This window comes from Leptinotarsa decemlineata, unplaced genomic scaffold (assembly GCF_025532065.1).
Source record: "Leptinotarsa decemlineata unplaced genomic scaffold, Ldec_3_MD MMD2_tig00078422_RagTag_RagTag, whole genome shotgun sequence".
NCBI classification, from domain to species: Eukaryota; Metazoa; Arthropoda; class Insecta; order Coleoptera; family Chrysomelidae; genus Leptinotarsa; species Leptinotarsa decemlineata.
The window spans coordinates 16524686-16546371 of NW_027412747.1; the positions used below are offsets into that span (position 1 = coordinate 16524686).

At 33.7% G+C, this 21686-nt stretch overlaps 1 protein-coding gene across 1 annotated transcript in view; it reads left to right on the forward strand.

Moving 5' to 3' along the window:
- Window positions 1-6257: 6257 nt before the first annotated feature.
- simj (transcriptional repressor p66-beta simjang) overlaps window positions 6258-21686 on the forward strand; it is a 49200-nt gene continuing 33771 nt past the window's right edge. The window contains exons 1-2 of the mRNA XM_074186502.1: window positions 6258-6818; window positions 6888-7030. Of these exons, the coding sequence (XP_074042603.1) occupies window positions 6984-7030 (47 nt within the window). The 5' untranslated portion in view covers window positions 6258-6818; window positions 6888-6983. The remainder of the gene's footprint in view (window positions 6819-6887; window positions 7031-21686) is intronic.

A 21686-nucleotide genomic window follows, 5' to 3' on the forward strand; every position in this document is an offset into this window, starting at 1 on the left:
AGTTCCAATAAGTTACTGTATATATATACTGCTGAGATTATCAATATCAGTTCTCTTATTCATACAATCAGAAGACTTATTAATTTCAACCATGTCAAGAAAAAGGTGTTAGGAAATAATTTTTTCTGTATGTAAAACTTTGATATTAGAGTAATTTGGTTTATGTCCTTTTTCTATAGAATGTTGCGCTAATGCACATGATTTCTTATTAAGCTTTATATCACTTTTATGTGAAGTTATTCTATCTTTAAGAATTCTAGATGTTGTTCCAATATAATCCAAGTTATAATTGTTATAAGGAATGTTATAAATCACATTTGACTTCTTTGTAGTATCCGTTTTATCTTTCAATTTGAATACCAGTTTATGGCAACTACCAATAGGGCGAGTTCTTCTTTCCAATTTTTTATTTTCATTTGTGTAATGCATCCACAAAAATCCCATATATAGAATATAATTTTTCATAATCTCTTCTTTATGCATTAGAAAGTGATTCCTCTCGGAATCCTCACATAGTTGGACCATTCTCATTTATCCCGTCGAGAGTTTTTAACAAAACAAAAACTGAATATTACCGGAATTTTATCCTAACACCAAACCGTTATTTTTAATCACAAAGTGATCATCTTCAAGAGGAAGATTAAACATTTTAATCTTCCTCTTGAACTTGTGATGCACCGTTAGAAACCTTTGGTCACCGTATAGAAGTAAACACTACTCTACTTATATATACTATATACTACTTCTATAAGGTACTTTGGTGTAGTAATGAATATTACTGACGTTTTGATGATGAGGAGCCAATATGGAGGGCTAGAGCACGATGTATTTAGAAGAGAAACAAGCACGTACAGGTATATTCCTCCACATCACTGTGGACATTACGATAACAATAAATCGAATATTGAGGACTTTGTTTCCTTTTTAAATAATATATTTCCATCAATAAAATTCACGTATGAGTTAGAAAATAAAGGACAACTTCCATTTTTTGACGTTTTGGTATTGAGGTGCCAATATGGAGGGTTGGAATACGATGTATTCAGGAAAGAAACAAGCACGTATTTTCCTGATCCTGACAGTTCACAGTGATGTGAACACGTGTCGAGGTGTTAAAATAACGATTTGGTGTTAGGATAAAACTCAAGTAATTTTCATTATTACACCAACGGTTCCCAACAGTGCATCACAAAAAAACTAATCAGTCAAACAACCCGGTTTCTATGCATCTTTTGGTATCAACTAATATATAGCATAACTACAGTAATGAGTATCTATAACCTCTATAGGTATTAATGGTATAACCACAGATTATTATAACTTGGAACGTATATATAACTACAGAATAGTCAACAATTTCTGTGACATACGGTATTAAGCGTAATATACTTCTACCTACCCTTCTGCACCCTATTCGGTCATTAATTTTCGTATTTTGTGCTACCCATGAGTCATTTGTGATAACTAAATCCTTATGACACTGATCAATAAAATTATTTTGTGACAATGATACTTAATTTAATCGGAAGAATGGAAGCTATCATGCACTTTCTAGTTCTAAATAGGAGCTGAATGTGCGAGGTGGAAGTTAATGGTGGTTGGTGGTCCATATTACCGAATTAATGTAATATGGACCACCTCGACTTTCACACGTTACACTTGGAGCAGGCCTAGCTTTCAAACAAAATAAATATGTAGTTCCAGCCATCTGGTAATCAACTCCAAGGGCTCAAATTGATTACAGGTCATCCAGTGGCACACTGGCAGAATTTCTCAAGGCATACACTGTATTTCAATACACTACCTGATATTGCAGGTTACATTTCGTGAACTTTCTAGCAAACACGTGTTTAATAATATTGAGTTCAATGAAATTAACTCATCGAATATTTTTCTGTAAGATGTTACATCGATAATTTCAAATTAATAAAAGTCAAATTTGATCAAAATTTTCATCTGGATTTTTGTTAAAGTTATTTGGCGATTTTTATAAGGAGTGATTTCCATTTTTGATCATAAGTGACAAAACCTCAATTTTTATATTTGCATAAAACTAATATGATGATGATTATTTTTAAGTAACTCGTTTTCAAATCCAGAAACATAAATTTGTCGAAATATCTACATCATAATTTCGAATCTGCAGTAGTAGTCAACACTGAAATAAATCAGAAATATTGGATTCCCACCACCCTCCATGGCCCTCTCGGCGTTGAGAGCCTTGAGATAAAATCTTCCCCATACTGTTGCTGTGCGCAGAAGCTATAGTATTTTACGTCCACCTTCTCTCACTTCCGAGTGGCCCACAACGTACTACTTGGCAAGACCTAACCTTTTGTGGTCGGGAGTCAGCCTCTGGTGCCTATACTCCCTTATGTCGGATCATTTGTGAAACCTGACTCTACTGTGTGTAGTGTGCACATGGTGGTCCCCTGAACCTAGCTGGAGACGAATTTTGTATGTCGCGGGCTAATGTGTATATGCTCCGACTGGATTGTGAATAGGATAGGGTTGTGGTCAGATGACCCTTCGTCCAGCGAGTCTAAGCAGGTGGCGATGTCTCCACATGGCAATGTTCGAGTAAGTCGGGCACATGATCCGTTCTGGGATAGTGTGTTGGAGTTTCCAGGAAACGACCGCGGTGTCTTCGACGTCCTCAAGAAGCCTGACAAACTCCCGGACTCTCCGGTTTTCGTTCCTAGAGTTCCATTCGCGCGATTCCGCATTGAAATTGCTAATAACCAAGAAGGACCGCGCGATTGCTACACCTGGCTGGTCGACCGTGTAGGTATTGAAGCACGGGTTGTGGAGATCTCATGTGGCTCTCAGTCTAGTTTCTTGTATTGCCATGACAATAATGGGAAGCCGTGACAGCAACTCCATGAGTCGTTACCATGCCAAAATCCAATCATCAGACTTTCCGGAATTTGTTCCTGTGCCTATCGAGTATGATATTTAGGTCATTTCCTCTGGCGACTTGCATCTTCGGCGAGGTTTTCTTCTTAGAAGCCGCGGTCTTGGACTTAGTCCACTGGCTTTCTGGTGGGCGGGCCCTCGCATTCTTGGCGGGGGGCGATTGTTTTGTTCTGGGAAACATCTTGTATCCTCTGTAGTTCGTTGGATGTGCCCCCCTGCGGCTGGCATATTTCGCAGGCGTCTTTCGGTTTTTTGCGTTCCCTTCCCTCGATTCGTGTTTCTCTCCGAATTTGACGCAGCGAGCCTTTGCGTGGCAACACTTCTGGTAGTGTCCGAAAAACTGACACTGGTGGCATTGTGAAGTGGCACCCCTTTTTTATCTTTGCGGTTCTACCCGCATTGTGAGGTTGACGCAAGTGTTAACTTTGTAGATCCTCTCCTTGGTACGCGGTACTGCATTAGAGAGAGCGGCAGAGTCTTCTGCGTGCAACATTGCTCCCATCTGGGCAGAAATAAAATGTCGGTTCCTGGAAACACAGCTAGTTCTGACAATAATATTAATTTTCGAATTCAGGTTGTTCTGATGAGAACTAATACCTTGGAAATTAATCATCAAATAGTTCTAATGATAACTGGTGATAGGTTTATTGGTCCGTTAGACACAGTTAAGAATCTTCTGGCTGGTATACTGCACTTGTACTTATCAGCTAAGCACATCTCTCGAATATCGACTTATTGTACTGGTTCTTGGATGTCAAAAAATGCCACGCTATATATGGAGCTGGAAAGGTGATCTTCAAAATCAGAATTTCTCCAAGTGCTCAGTTGTCAACCGGAAACATAAGTCACTAAAATGTATTTCACTACTGAAAATGCCCTTTCAACAGGTATCAATGACATTAAAATCATTTTATATTGAAAAGTGTGGGAATTGAATTTTTTGTTAGTAGGGGCACAAGGCTGTTTCTGGCGCATTTCAAGGTCGCACATTTGGAATTTTTTTCATTATCTGCACGAACAATTGAGCAAGAGTCAATTTCGATTTGAAAATCAACGAAGTACACCTCTACACACTGTTTACGTTTAATAATCTTTCGTTTTCATTTCCATCTTAATCACTAGCAATGTTCCGAAAATATGACCCTTATAGAAGGATTATGGAAATAAGAAATTTTCTTGTGTGTAGACATCAAAATATTCACATTGAAATTTTCTATAAGTGTTTAAAAATATTCTATCGGGCAGGAGTGTTGAAAAACATATTAATAAGCCCTGAAGGTTGATTCCGAGAACATCCAGCACACTTCTTCTTCTCGTTCCTTTTTGCCAGAGACTTGACTGACTTATAACTATAAAAGATTCTCAATGATAATTTTATTGTCAATGAAAATGATTATGAAGTTCCTGTGAAGATTGACATTATTGGCGTCTCATGATTTCAATGTTATCAGACTAGATCTAGAAAACTTCGTTTAGATTAAGCGGAATTTCACACTGAAGTACTACACCTGTCAGAAAATAATACCTAATCTTTTACACAAGTAACACGCTTTTGTCGTTATATTTTAGGAACTGAAACTGGTTTGAAGACTATCTTTAGATTATATCATAGTCTTTACTTGAAAAACTAGGATTCCTTCAAATATTATAAAAAAATGTGCGATGCGCGAGTCTTTCCTTTCAACTAAAATAAAATTCACTTTAACAAGATAATATAATCACATATTATTCGTTTCTCGGTCTTAATTAAAGTCCTCGATTTTCTCTTATTTCCGCATAATAACTTGTCTATACAAAATTACTCGAAATCCCGGTTTTTTCTAAGATCTCAAGAACTGATAGTGAGTATTTCATTAACCGAAACAGGTACATCAGATGACGTCCTGAATGTGGATATGTGGATATTATTCCTTTGTCGTAGCATTGATGACAAGTTCACAGTTAAAAATGTTCATCAATTAGTTCTCGCTTAACTAAAATAAAATTTAGGGATAACAATGTGATGAAAAACAAAAGGGAGTATTAAAGTTTGGAAAATACGAAATTCGTTAAGATACTTATATAAACAATAATCACTTGCCTAAAATAAAATTTACAGATAACAATGTGATAAAGAAAGGGAGTATTGAAGTTTGGAAAATTTGAAATTAGTTGAAATTCTTTGAATTGAAGGGGTTATTATTTTTAGAAATGATTAATTTTTGGGAAAGAAAGTTTTTGGCTTTCTACTACTCCATCTTGAAATTCTTATACAAACAATAATCCTCAAAAGTTGAAATTCATACGAGCTGAGGTTAACAAGGTCTTATTCTTCAACGTGCAATTCCTAACAGAGATCAGATTATTCGCAGTGTAGATCCATCATCTCAGGGTAGCGATCGATCATCCCACTTTCAGTGATTAGAACAAACCACTCACGCTAACCAACCGTCTAACATCTGATCGACTAAATATTCATTACCATTGAATATTGATGATTTGAAGATACCTGTAACTTCCTCTTCAAATTAGACCCTGCCTTATACACACCATACATTCATTGTAAACCTTAAAAATTCAGTAAGTGTATGTAGTTATAAATAGCGAAACCAAGTTGAAAATGCATTAAAATGAATTATGGAATCTCTACTGCAAATCCAACCGGCAACGCAAAAACGTTGATCAGTTGTGGACTGTATATGACGTAAGCAATGAGCATTCGCGAATAGCGGTAGCAAAAATTAAGGAAAAGTACATGAAAATCGTAAATTTCAAAAACTGCGTGCCTAGTGACAGCGAGCTACTTTCGTACTCGTGATTCCTTGAACGAGTATGCGCTTGGTTCCAATAATGTGCTAAATTCAACTTGGATAAAGTTTCAAATATACCGGGCGAGTAATGAAAAAAGAGAATACAAACAAAAATAACATTGCATAAAATTCCTTCAAAATCTTAATACTGAACAAAAACTGAACAATGCATATCCCATATCCCTTTCAGTAGATACGCCACTGCAAATACGATTATTTCTCATTTCATTCACTTACTCTATAGGGCAGGAAGAAGAACGGAGAGAGCTAGATACAACTGTAGGGTTTTGTTTTCGATTGGCTCGGAAGTTTACAAATGCAAACAACTTTGTGGTGTTGAAGATGAAAGATACACATTAAAATCCATCCGAGTGAAAGAGATAACTACACGTTGGCGCGGTATTGTATCGTATGCCGTATGACTAGATTGAAAACACTGGCATGCGACAAACGTTACGGAAAAAGGTATGAGAAAGAGAAAGACACATATTTCAGATATGTTGTTGATAGTTACACAAAAACGTAGACATAACACAAGGCCACGCCATATTGAAACGAATCAGTTGTCTGTTAATTTTGGTATAGAGTGAGGTGATGTTCCGCGGATGGCTTTTACGGATTTTTCGAAAATAATCAACAATAATAAATTTTGCTGGTTCAAAAAACACTTTCCGGAATTCGTTTGTTACAGTTGTATAATTTTTGTGTATTCTTTAATTAGGTACACATATTTTTTATTCAGAAAAGTGTATACATGCAAGAAGATAATCGATTTGTCAACGCGAGTTTAGATTACAATTTGGGTGCACTAATTGACCTGCGAGGTGCGTTCAACCATCGCTTATATGTATCGTGTATGGTGTCGTTTCAAACGGCTTGGTGCAACTTTTGTAGGACTGTGATAAGTTGCACGAATCAATCAATTAATCTAAATAAAAATAAACGATATAGTTAATGATCGGTAGCTGATCACTTGCAAGTCATAACCAAATAGAACTTTCCGCGCTAGAAGGGAACGTACCCACATATCGCTGATATGGAGTTATCTCAAGACTGATTATCGCATCTTTTGTCGATAATAATAAATTATAATTGACACCGCTGGTATCGGAGGTTGGTAAAAAACTCTTTTTTCAGTAATTAGAATATATAAAAATTCTCATTCGATTTGGTATTTTTTAGTTTTTTATCTCGTGGACTACATAATTTGCGATTATTTCAATGTCTACGTAAATACCCAAAGTTGAAGCAGCAGGTGAAAGGTTCTCCGCGGGATTTATGGAAAACATGGAAGTCGATGAGGCTGTTGTGGATTTGAGCATTAGGTAAGCGAGGCATTTAAATTACACTTCCTGTGTGGTTTTTCTATTTCAATACTTCAATGTGCTATAAATTCAAGACCATCCGTTATTTGAATATTACATAACGACGTGTGTTATACCATAGTAGGTAACCTTATTAAAATAAAAAATATTTTTGCAGCAATATCAACATAACCTTCAAGTTTCTGTTTAGTGTTGTCAAATTGACAGTGACAGTATATTAATTTTTTTAAATTGTTTTCTATCGACTTTCGCTGAAAATAGTGAAAATACCATAAGGTATTAATTGATTAGAAGACGGGAGAATGAATTTCTTTCAACGTGATTTATATTCTTCTAAAATGGAATTTAAAGAAAATTGAGGTAAAAGAAGTAATTTTCAATATCTTCCTCCTTTTCTTGATTTTTGGAATATTCTGTAGGAAGTTTTTTTTTATTCAAAATTGAACATGTACAGAGAAGATAATTTTTAAGTCAACTTCCGTGTTTTTTTCTGATGTAGGTATATTTCAGACCCTGGAATATAGTTTCTATCAACATTAGTTTCCACACACCAGGGTAGATTTCCTTTTTAAGCTCACTAGACATAAATGATACTCTACACTTTGTATTGGAACTATTAAAAGTTACATTGATTATATACACAATTGTTCAAATATTTGCGCTAGAATTTTTTTTTAGGTTAAGACTCATTTCATTATTCGATGGCACATGCATTACATACATACTTGCAATGCAACACCCTACTCCTGATGAGGAAACATCTGCCAATAATGAAATGGTTGCAATTTAGAACTATAATGCTGTGGCTCACTTCAGAACACACACATATATTTGTCTGTTTTTCAGATGAATACAATTTAATGATTCAGCCTTTTTTTTTAATTATTACCACTCGATATATATAATTCAATATCCAGCGTGGTATTAGCTGGGAAAGTAGTTGTTTTCCGGCAGGCATTTACCAGAACCTACTGTGTAGGTAGTGGGGATAGATGAATATTTCGAGATTTTATTTTGAAACATTTATTTTCTTATATGTATGTATCTTTCTTCGATACAGTCTTCAGGAATGTTTTGATCCATATTTTGAGGCATAATATATTTCATTCATATATAAAATAAACAAAATGTGGCTCAGTACAGAGCTCTGCGGTACACCGATGTTCATGCTTATCGAATTAGATTTTGTAGTGGATATTATTACATTTTCTTCATACTCAACGCACCCATTCTGTTCACAGTCAGCAATGAAAGAATTCATCCAATTCTTTGATGTCATATTGATTCAACTTTGCTACCAAGTTGTTATGATTTATGTTATGTTATGATCGCAAAATATCCCAACAGGGCATTTTCCCACTTCCATAAATTCTATGAAAGTGTTGATCGCTCTAAAAGTAGATCTTTCAACTCGAAATCCATGTTGCAATGTTGATATTATGTCATCATTTCTATTCAGAAACATTAAGAGTCTGTCCATAAATGGATATTCAAATATTCTTGTGAAGGTTGAGGACACTGTGATGGGCCGATAGTTACGCAGAAGTTGTGGATCTTCATTTTTGAAAATGGGAAGCACCTTACCCAATTTGAGAATATTAGGAAACTCACCAATGCAAAAGATAAATAAACAAGATGTGTTATAGGTTTCATAATCGCAAATAAAACTGTTTTCATTAAAAACATTGGCACCTCATTGAAGCCCGCAAATCTCTTGTTTTTCATTTTTGCAGTCAATAAATCAAAAAGTTCTTGTTTTGTGAATGGATACAATACAAGCATTTCATCCATAGTCAGTTTTTGCAATATGAGGTTGCTTTCAATAATATTTCCACGCATTTTTTCGATAATATCTAATGGTGCAGATTTGAAAAAAAATATTGAAGACGATTATCAGGAGCACATATTCCCTCATTATTTATGTTGATACTCAAATTTTTAGTATTACCCCTTTTTCCTGAAAGTTCTGAGGCAACTTTACAGGAAGACATGCCTAAATTATCAGAAGAGATTTGCCTCTGATAAGATTGTTTCTTCGTATTACTCATCAAATGAATGTTGTTTTCTGGCATGTTTATATTCTTTATCTCCTAAATTTCTAAATGGTGGTCCGCGGAACCCTGGGGTTCCTTAGAAGGGTCACAGGGGTTTCACACTCTCTTTCAGAGATCTAAATACACTGCAAATGTTGAAAAACTTACCTTAGTTCCGCTTAAATTTGTGTTGACTTACCGATGTTAGACTGAGTTTTCAGCTTAAGCTTATACAAAAAATATATACAGAAACAGACTAGATGCAGCTCTGGATCTTCGCATCCAGCCTAATTTTAGTACTATCATGAGAAAATATGATGTTAAATTTCATTTTTCATGGTAAATAATTGTTTCATTACAATGATTATTTTTCATTTATAATTTTTTCTTTCTTTAAGTAGTAACATGAAAATATTCAAACTAATCTGTAGAGTAGGGATGGTGAGTGTAGGCCACAGCACTTAGGCCACTATTCAAACTACTATGCGAACAATTTGGTTATCGAAATAATCAACTAGAGTTACATCAAAAAAATGTTAGCTCAATTAGGGTTCCATAGCCAAATAAAAATTGGGAACAATTTTCATTTGGGGCCAAATAAAAATTGCTCGATTAGGGTACCATGGTGTATTAAAAATTGGAAACCCCAGCTAGGGTTCTGTCAAAAAGAGTTGCTCAATTAGAGTTCTATGGGTAAATAAAAATTTGGAAACCCCAGCTAGAGTTCCGTCAAAAAATGTTTGCTCAATTAGGGTTCCATGGCCAAATAAAAATTGGGAACCTCTGCTCTATCTATCTCTGGAAAGCCTCTTTTCAAAATCTATATATAACATATGCACTAACTTCAACTATAAAAAAAATTGGAATTGTTAAAGAAGATATTTCTGACCACTATGGTCAATTTATCGAAATCGAGATAAAAAATAGTTCGAACCAGGGTAAAAATGCGCCCAAACAAGTTAGACATATTAGTGAATTGGGTAGAGCTGAATTTGTACAATGTATAAACAGAATAGATTGGACAAGCTACTATTTAACTAACGATCCAAACATCCTCTCTGAATTTATATGTGAAAATATCACATATGCCATAGAAACAGCTTTTCCATTCAAAAATATAAATCAAAAAGCTCTAAAACCTAAGTGGTATACTGTGGAACTGAAAGTTATGAGGGAGGATGTAAGACGAATAAAATGCCAATACATAAACACAGGAGACTCCGAAATAAAACGTATGCATCAAACCAAAAAAAAAATATACAGAAAATGTGAAGAAAGCAAAAAGGAGTATGTATGATAACGTTATCACAAACAGTAAGAACCCGGCAAAAACAGTTTGGAAGATCGTAAATGAATTACAGAGTAAGTCATGTAAAAGTAACAACCACGATACCTGCCTTACTGCAAATGATTTCTGTCAATTCAGCTCCACAATGATCGATAACATCATTAAAAAAATACCTCTCATGGATGAATCTGGGGATGATCTCGTTAAAATAACTGTGAAAGATTCAGTATTCTTGAGTCCCACAAATGAAGAAGAAATAACAAGTGTGATGAAAACACTCAAAAAAAAACACTCAACATACTCTTTTCGGACGAAGCTACTTTTCATTTACATGGAGTAGTTAACAGGCACAACTATCCAGGAAGTCAGGAAAACCCACACTGAATATGCGAAGCTCGTAAGCAGCGTCCTCAGAAAGTAAATGTAGGGGCAGGCATCATCAACAACAGAATATTAGGGCCATACTTTTTTTAGGAAAACCTTACAGCTGCACGCTACTTACGACTTTTTACGCTTTGAATTAGTCCCTGCTTTAGCTGTTATGTTTCCCAATGAAGCAGATCCAGATATCCCCACTGAAACACTTTGGTTCCAACAGGACTGCGCTCCCCAACATTTTGGTATTAATGTCAGAGAATATCTCGATGACATATTTGCGGGACGCTGGATTGGACGACGTGGTACAATTGAATGGCCGCCAAGATCCCCAGACTTAACGCCATTAGATTATTTTTATTGGAGATATATGAGAGACAAGGTTTATCAAAATAGGCCGGCTAATATTGAAGATCTAAAAAGCAGAATTAGAGTGGAATCACATAACATACCGGCTGAGGCCATTCGGATTTCCGTAGACGGGTTTTACCATCGCCTAGGAGCCTGCCAAGTAGAGGGTGGAGGCCAATTTCAGCATCTGTTACGTTAATTCACCCGTAGATAGCACTAAGTTAGGTATTTGTAACTTTTCAAAAGAGTTTTTTCTCATTTCGTTTTATCCACAAAAAAAATGAAGGGTATGGTCAGAATCCATTTTTTACGAGCTTCTCAATGAGCTCATACACGACATAGGTTTGCATTTGAAAAAAAAAAGTTGGGGAGAGTTGCAGCTAAGGGGTTAAAAAAAAATCATTGTATTGCCAAAAAATGCGTACAACGTGAAATCAACTGACGTGCTTCAGCGTTTTTTTCCTAAAATACTGGTTAAAAAGATATTAATTTCATTCCAGACTTTTGCGCACCCCTTTATATGGAATTGTGATTATCATTGCATCCAGAATAAAGGTAATCTATTTCTGTCTTTCGGTTTTAAAGAATGATCTCAGGTCAATTTCAAAGTCACTTTTGGTTTCGTCATTGCCCTGAGTACGGCCACGGCCTAGGTGTGTACCAATTATTAATAACAAACTTTTTTTTATATATTTTTTTTACACAATTATCCGGATTGCAAAACATTTCATCCTGGCGAAGAAATTGTATTATCATTGGCTAAATGTAAACATTCCTTTTGTATGCTGATGTTTGCAAAACTATGCTTTAAAGTGCATTCTGGTTGATAAAAACAGGAAGTTTAATTTGGAAAGATTGTTAAGTAATTCTTTGATTAGAACTTCAAAGGTCGTTAAAATATTCTATTGTTGATAAATTTTCCCGCTGACACATTCGACGTCCTAATTAAAAAATATTTGAAATACCATCACGGTTTAAAGAAATCAATTGGTATTCATAAGTATTTTTATTATATTTTTGGTATGAAGAAAAGAGACTTCATAAAAATTCATAATGTGCTGAATGTATAGGTTAGGTTAGGTCTAAAGTGAGTGGGTCGACCCCCCACCGCAACCCGCAAGGGTTTATTGCGGCTCACACCTATTCACAATCGCCCAAATAAACCCAGCTTCTTAACGAAGCCGATTGGTTTGTATGGTGAGTGGTCTTTCAGGTCTGATGGTAAGAGTAAGGCTCTGCCGAACTCTACAAACCTGATTCAGTTCCCAGCGGGGCAGGCAAAAAGTATGTGCTCTGGTGTTTTATCATTTTACAAATAGAGTCGGCACACACTGTCTTCCCGACAGTCAGAGTCTCAAAATATGATGATTCAAATGACAGTGACCTGTAAGAAGGCCTATTTAGACATCGTAGTTCATCTCTACTGCAGTCCAATAACTGTTTGGTATCAAGCTTTGAAGGGTGAATAGACGCCTTGGAATGACCGAATCCTGGAAGATTCTGCCAGAAGTCCATAAATCTTCTTGCAATCCAAGTGTTCAATTTTTGTTTTGCAAAGCCTGGAGCGATATCAATGACAGGTTCTGGTCCGATGAAGCTGCTTGCAGCACGCGTTAAGATAAGTCAATAAGTCAATCAAATATCAGTTAATAAAGCTCCACACACAAATTTCAAGGAAAACTTTTTTAATGTGTTCACAATGTTCTTGAAACCATTTACTGAAACTGAACTATTATCCTTATTAGGGAATAAATTAAAAAATAAGAAATCCTCTGGAGCAGATGATATTCCCATGTACATTTGGAAAAGAATTCTTCCAACGATAATAAAACCATTAACATATCTGATTAATCTGTCATTTGTAAAAGGTGTCTTTCCGCAAGAAATGAAAATCGGAAAAGTAACTCCCATTTTCAAGAAAAACAACCCGAACTTAATGGAAAATTATCGTCCAGTAACAGTACCATATGGACTATCAAAGATATTCGAATATGCATTTTTGGATCGACTTACTTCATTTTTGAATCTACACAAAATATCAACAAACACGCAGCATGGCTTTCGTGCAGAAAAATCAACTAATACTGCCATTTTTTCATTATATAATGAAGTAATTAGATATATTGAGGCAGGTGAATGCCCGGCAGCGATATTCTGTGATTTGAGTCGGGCATTCGACTGCGTCAATCATCAAAAACTTTTACTGAAGTTGGAAAGATATGGACTAAGAGGTGCATCTCTCAACTGGATATACTCATTCCTTGAAGGTAGGAGACAATATGTATCTCTCCAGTGTACGGTCAAAAATGAAATCCAGAGAATAAATTCTGAGCCTTTCAGTGTAGATATGGGAGTACCTCAAGGGTCCATTCTGGGTCCAGTCCTTTTTATTCTATATGTAAACAATATAGACTCTGTTTCTGAAGTTCATTATACAGCTTATGCCGACGACATTTCTATGATCATCTCGGCATCAGATGTGCTTCTGCAGATGAACATATATCAGAATTTTTCAATTATCATGATTTTTTTTTAATTCGGATAAAACAAATATTATTCGTTTTCATAATAGACAAAATAGGATGGAAGACTTCAGTTTCAGCGCTGATAATGTGACATACTCAAAATCGAATAAAAGTGTTAAATTCCTGGGTATTCTTCTTGATGAAAACTTGAACTGGAATGCTCATTGCCAGCATCTAATTTCTAAGCTTAATTCAATGAAATTTCTATTTATGAATCTGCGGACAGTTTTAACTACCACTCAACTAATGAGCATTTATTATGCTCAAGTTGATTCAAGACTGAGGTATGGTGTCTGCTTCTGGGGTGGGTCATCCATGACTCATAATGTATTCATTGCTCAAAAACGCATTATACGATGTATTGCAAATGTCTCAAGGAGATAATCTTGCAGACAAATTTTCAAAAATTATCACATCATAACACTCACATCTGTTTATATATTTGAAATATGCAGCTACATATTCAAAAACAAAACACATTTCAAAATGAATAAAAATGTTCATCACTATGACACTAGAACAAAAAATAGATTTCATGTGCCATATGCAAGACTAAGAATAACTTCATTTGCACCAGAATACATTGGAATAAAAATATTCGACAAACTGCCCGATCATTTAAGGGAATGCTTAGATTTTGTTTGAAGTCTACCTAAGACTTGAAGAATCAAACTTCTATAATGAAATCCTTAAACCATAATTTAGGGAAGGTGGATTAATGCAAGCTAACTTAACTGGTAATTAACTTACCTCAGTAACTTGAGAATGATTGGAAAAGCACGATGAAAATTTTTTGACCGCGGATTATATTGTTCATTCAATTATCGAGTGGGTGCCAGAATTTTTTCCATTCTTGATTTATCTTTTGAAAATGTATCGGGTTATGATATCCTGCAAGTCAATAAACCATCATGTAATCTCAGTAGGCTTAAACTTCTTACAGAATCTATTCGCACCTCTTATATGGATGAACAGCAGAAAGATAGTATTTTTCAAATTTGTAAATTATATTTTTGATATACCTAATATATAATAAATAATGAAATAAATAAATATATGAAATGATATTTTTTCATTAAATGTACGCATTTTCAACCCTCTGGGAAAATTATAAATATTGGTCCTACAGTTCTTCTTCTTCCTAAATCTTTTCAAATTTGAAAAATGTCGAATAGTTTCAACGAAAGTCATTTTTTGTGGAGGAAAGTCAGTTTTTTATCGACCTTTTTTGGGTATACGCCATTCCGAATCGAATTACACTGCGTACATATTTTTCGCAGGCGAAGAAAACAAATTGACCTGGAAAGGACTGTTGAACTAGACTATATATAAATATGAAACAGTGGATTTGCGGTATGCAAATGTAAATGAAAGAAAAACTCGATTGAAATAATGGTGCTCCCATATGAGAGCTATTCTAGAATCAAATATTAATTTAATCTTCGAATATTGTATTGTAGACTTATTTATTTTGTGGAAATTCATCTTCAATTGGATATAGGAATAAAATACTTTGTCTAATTTCCACTTACTTAATGTATCGATATTAATATGACCAAGGTTTCTGTTTTTACACCATTCTCAAGTGTTCAGGCACTACTGACCTAAATAGAAATATCGGAGTATACATATCCGAGAGTAGGTAATAAGAAATTACGTTCATTAATACCAACTACATAAACTTCATACAGTGATTAATTGCATTGTCATCTTTATAAATTCAAAAGTGGAGACCTACACAAATCTGTTTGTTCGTTAAGGGTTTTATATTTTGAGTTTTTAATTGATTTATTGATTTCCATGGCTTCCAACAAATTCATTTTCCTTCTTTTACTACAGGTATGTAAGATTTTGAGGTTTTCCTTACTTATTTTGTGGTTTGTTTTCTGTAGATTTTCGTACATAGAAGATTTTTTGTCTACACCGATGTGTTCACGGAGTCTTACTTCAAAATTTCTGCCGGTCTGGCCTGTATATACTGCAGAGCATTCACTACATTCTATTCTATATATGCCAGATTTCTTCATTCTGTCACGCCTAGGTTTTGCATTAAATATGATTTTGCCTATTATTACTTATGAAAGATGTTATTATGTTGAATTTGGAAAAGTAATTTTGAATATTTACTGAAAGTTTACCTGAGTAATTAATGCTGCTATATCTGCAGTAGTAGTAGTAGTATTTATTAACCATATTGAATACACTCAGTACAAATGGCAGGTCACAGAATAGGTATACTAACATAAATGAGTGAAAATATGTATGTATATAAAATATAGAGATGTCAGGAATAATAATTACAAACTTATAACAACAAATAGCTTCACAAAAGGAACGTGAATATTAAAATAAACATATATCTGTACATAAATATTTGCTAACACAAACCACTTGTAAACATTCAGTGCTCAAAAAATTCTACCATAGTATAGAAGCAGTTTTCTAAAAGATATTTCTTTGTTTTGTTCTTGAAATTGTCATAGCTGCTAATGTCTTTAAGAATCTTTGACAGCTTGTTGTAGATTGATATATTGTTATGGAGAGTTGATTTTTTGAAGGTTGCTGTCCTATGCTTTGGTATTTCAAGAATAAATTTTCTTGAAGAGTAATTATTATTTCTTCCCAATATGTTGAATTCAGCAAAGTTATTTTTCACAAATGTTACTCATTTTAGGATAAATATGGAATGGAATGGTAGAATACGGTGCTCTTTAAAAGTGGATCTACAGGATTTCCTATGTTCCCAATTGAATATTAGTCTAATAAATCTTTTTTGAGATATAAAAACTCTTTTGTACTAAGTTGATAGTCCCCATGTTGCAATATTATTTGATAAGTGGCTATATGCAAATGCATAAGTATAGGTTCAGCAACCCATTCCTGTCTAAAATTGGTTTCATTTGAACAATTGTATAATATGCTTTATTGAGCTGTTTACAAACAAAGTTTATATGAGAAGAGAAGCTGAGGTCAGAGTCTAGCCAAGTACCGAGTAGTTTGACACTATCACTAAGACTCATATTGATATAAAGATTTTCAGGAATTTTTATATAAACCGTTTTATTCTTGTTCAGAATAAGGAGATTTTTCTGACACCATACTTCTATTTCAAGAAGAGTAATTTTAATATTCCTCTGGAGTTCCTCAAGAGTATCTTCACAGACAGTAACTGTGGTATCGTCCGCAAACATTGTAACTTTTCCAACAGTTATGTGGTTGGGAAGGTCGTTAACAAACAGAAGAAAAATTAACGGTCCCAGTAATGATCCTTGAGGTACGCCTAAAGAAACAGCACACCTCTCTAATAATCGATGCTCCATTTTAACAATTATCCTTCTGTTCTTCAAATAAGATTCAAACCATTTGAAAATAGTGCTTTCATCTTGGAAAACTGAGTTTTTCCAAGATGAGAGCAATGTTTAGGCAGTCAAAAGCCTTTGAGAAATCAAACATAAGCGATACTACATATTATCCCTTGTCTAAAGAAGTATAAACAAAATTCATTATATGATACGCGGCTGATTCTATAGATTTACTTTTTCTGAAACCATGTTGAGACTGCGTTAACAGATTATTGTGCTCCACAAAATTTACTACTATATTGTACACACAGCGTTCAATTACTTTAGAAAATTCTGTTAGAAGTGATATTTGGCGATAATTATCTATTACTTGAATTTCACTAGTTCGGACTTCCATTGTCTACTATATAAAATGATTTGAAATCCCTGAAACAAGTAAAAAAGAATAATTAAAAAAGAATAGTTGAAAATAACAATTATATTAAGCAACAATAAACCTGAAATGAAATGATAGTGAAATAACCTACAAGTAAAAATATAATAATTGAATAAATAAAAATTAAAGGAATGAAAAAGAAAATAATAAAAAATAAAAAAGTGTAGAGATTCCAAGTCACGTTAGTTCACGACGTTTCGATTGTTGGTATCTACAATCTTCTTCGGGTGATGACTTTCTTTTTCATTCCTTTAATTTTTATTTATTCAATTATTATATTTTTACTTGTAGGTTATTTCACTATCATTTTATTTCAGGTTTATTGTTGTTTAATATAATTGTTATTTTCAACTATTCTTTTTTAATTATTCTTTTTTACTTGTTTCAGAGATTTCAAATCATTTTATATAGTAGACAATGGAAGTCCGAACTAGTGAAATTCATCACGAAACATTGTCAATCACCTTCAAACAAAATATCTATTACTTATTTATCGTCTTTTTTGTGAAGGGGAAACACAAGAGAAACTTTCAATAAATTTGGGAATTCACCTTCAGCTAGTGATAAGTTGATTAAGTTTGTTAAAGGCGTGATAATATAAGCAAGCATAGTTTTCAATAGTTTTGGTGATATCTCGTCAATTCCTGAACAGGTTTTATTTTTCAGTGATTTAATAAGGTCAGATACATCGGTTTCAGTTAGATATGGGACAAAAATACTATTTAGAGAATTACTGGAAGCAGTACAATTGAAAGTAGGATTTTTTCCGAAATAGTCATCTGTTTTGTTTTTGCAGATTTTCGAAAATTATATGTATTCTGTTCTTTGATGTGTGGGTACAGTTCTCCCATAATAGTTTTATGGGTTTTACCTGGAATAATATTTTCAATTAAGGACACAGGTACCTGATTATTGAATCAATGGATGAATTGAAAGTCATTAAACAAATAGCAGTCAATAATCAGGTACCTGTGTCCTTAATTGAAAAGATTATTGCAGGTAAGATCCATAAAACTATTATGGGAGAACTGTACCCACACATCAAAGAACATAATACATACAGATATAGCAGCATTAATTACTCAGGTAAACTTTCAGTAAATACCTATTCAAAATTACTTTTCCAAATTCAACATAATAACATCTTTCATAAAAAATAATAATTTAGGCAAAATCATATTCAATTTAAAACCTAGGCGTGACAGAATGAAGAAATCTGGCATATATAGAATAGAATGTAGTGAATGCTCTGCAGTATATGCAGGCCAGACCGGCAGAAATTTCGAAGGAAGATTCCGTGAACACATCGGTGTAGACAAAAAATCTTCAATGTACGAACATCTACAAGAAACAAAAACCACAAAATAAGTAAGGAAAACCTCAAAATCTTACATACATGTAGTAAAGGAAGGAAAATGAATTTGTTGGAAGCCATGGAAAACAATAAATCAATTAAAAACTCGAAATATAAAACCGTTAACGAACAAACAGATTTGTGTAGGTCTCCACTTTTGAATTTATAAAGATGACAATGCAATTAATCACAGTTTGAAGTTTATGTAGTTGGTATTAATGAACGTAGGTATATTTCTTATTACCTACTCTCGGATATATATATACTCTGATATTTCTATTTAGGTCAGTAGTGCTAGAACACTTGAGAATGGTGTAAAAACCGAAACCTTGGTCGTATTAATATCCATACATCAAGTAAGTGGAAATTAGACAAAGTATTTTATTCCTATATCTAATTGTACATAAAGTTTAGTTGTTAAGTTCACTATAATTAACAAATTTCACTATTCGCACTAACACCACTAAAGAATGAATCCAACGTGCATTCTGCTTGGTGGCTCCGATAGCGTAGTTGTAGAGCTGGCTCAAATTCCGAGCAAATATAGTGAACAGTTCATTAGAAAACTTAAATTTGAGGACAATTTTCGTAAATTTTCGACTTATCGAAAAGACTGATTCAAACTACATTGTTCTATTGTGCCAACCAAGATACACTCACGGATAAGATAGTTGAATGAGAAAGAAGCCTTCGAAACTCCTTGCTCACTTCGACAAAAGGCAAAATGTTGGAAAATGAAGTCAGGGATATATGAATGGAGCTGTGAGGACAAAAAATATCCTTATGTTATCAGATCCAAGTAGCAAAAACGTTCAACATATCTGCCCTACTCGAATCAGTCTGATAAATTTCAACCAAAAAAAATTAAATGTTTTTGTTTGATTTTTTATGGTCAAATAAGTTTCATTAACAAATAAGTTTGTAAGAAGGATTTCCGTTGAAGTTCTCAATAACAAAGTAATAATATTTTTCTGTGATTACTAAAAAAAAATTCAATTATATGACCGTTTCCTGTTGGGTGAGTAGGCATAATGATCCATTATTCACATCAATCACAGTTTAGCAGATTTACAACTTTGCAATTTTTTCAGTTATTTTCAATCTTCAAAATTTGTTCTCAAACGTCAAACCTCATCATCGAACTGACTGACAGTTCGTTTTGAAATATGTAGTTTCTGGGGCATGGACTCGTGGGTTCAAGTTACTTCTATGGCAATTTTTTTATATTCTTCAATCACTCAATATTCAAACAATTAAAAACCGAATAAAATAACAATAGCAGGAAATATTTTTGAAGCCTTTTTTTATGTTGCTTCTTGTTATGAAATTTAATGGTATCACTCTTATTTGGGATATCCTTCACAAATAAACCTTATTGTAAAAAAGTGTTAGGGTTTCACAAAATGAAAAAAAGAATGTTCACCCCAAGGGTCCCTTTTTATTTGTTCTATATATAAATGATCCTAATGTGGCTTAAAAATTGCTTTGTAAATCTTTTTGCCAACGCTGTCCTTATTTCCATATCTTCTGTATCTGAAAGGAATTATCCAGAAATTGTAAGTACTCTCAATAACGAGATCAGCTAATTAAATAATTGGTTATGTTAAAATTGGTTGAAGTTGAATTCCTCAAAAACTAAGCATATGGTACTGGGTTCGATTGGAAACTAAGAAATCTATCGATACAGACTTGTATGTTTATATTTTTTCAGAATGTGGAAGGTTATAAACCCAGAAAAACAGTAGAAAATATGGATTATCTTTGTAGAGAGCTTGGAAAGAAATAGGGTGCTTGACTAGAATATCTATTTCTGTATCTAAGTAGACTAAAATTCAAAACTATCATTTTTCGCATTTTGCAACCAAGAAGATGTACATAAATTACAAATGCAACAGAATGAATTAATTCGGATATTATTAGGATGTAGTAAACACGCTCCAATTAAAACCATGTTAGATACACTTAATTGGCTGAACGTTTACCAGACAAATCTCGTTTTGATATACAAAATTGAACATAACCTTACTTAACTAAAAACATACCTAAAAAAGGCTGCAGTTTTATAACTGTGACATAAGGTCTAAGAAAAACAATAATCTTGATTATATACGCTTTACACAAAACAGTGATTCTTGAGATGATTCGTCTTTTTACTGAGGTGTTGGAAGCTTTTAAAAATGCACCTAACATAAATGGTTTTGGTAAATTTTGTTCATATATCTACGCAATCAAAATCGATTCTTTGTTTTGTAATGTAGTTTTGGGTAGCCAAGTGCTAAATGTTTCTGAAGACTGTATCGAGGAGAGATATGTATACTTATAATAAGAAAAATAAATACTTCGAAATAAAATCTCGAAATTTTCATCTCTCCCAACTGTCTAGACAGTGGGCTCTAATAAATTCCTGCCGGAAAACAACTGCTTCCCCGGCTAATACCACGATGAATATTGAATTGTCAATTAATCACTCATTTATTTCCCATAATTGACAACATACATTGTATATGGATAGTCACAGATACTACACAACTATAAAACTTACAAACTAATGACTGTATATTACAAATAAGTAAATTACGTACACAATAATTCGGTCACAGTATAAAAGACTTTGTCTAATAAAAATATTTTGAGTTCTTTTTTAAATTCTATTTCCAAGCTAACATTTCATTTCATGATACATTTTTCATTTCATTCGCTATATTGATGACTCAAAAAATTAGGGAGATTTAATACTTCAAACGATTGTTGATTAGGGAATTTTGGACGTTACAGTAGTAATAATTACATACAGATCAAGGTACACTATGTTGTGTTGTTTTCTGTGTAAACCGTCGTTTTTTGAAAGATTAGATAAGATTTATTATTGACCTTCACGAAATTAAAGTTACAAATGAAATAACACATCGTTATATAACCATACTTGTAAAGAAGAGATCTTGAGGTATTTTTTTCTTCAAAAGTAGTTTAATCACGAGGCACGATTTTTTTC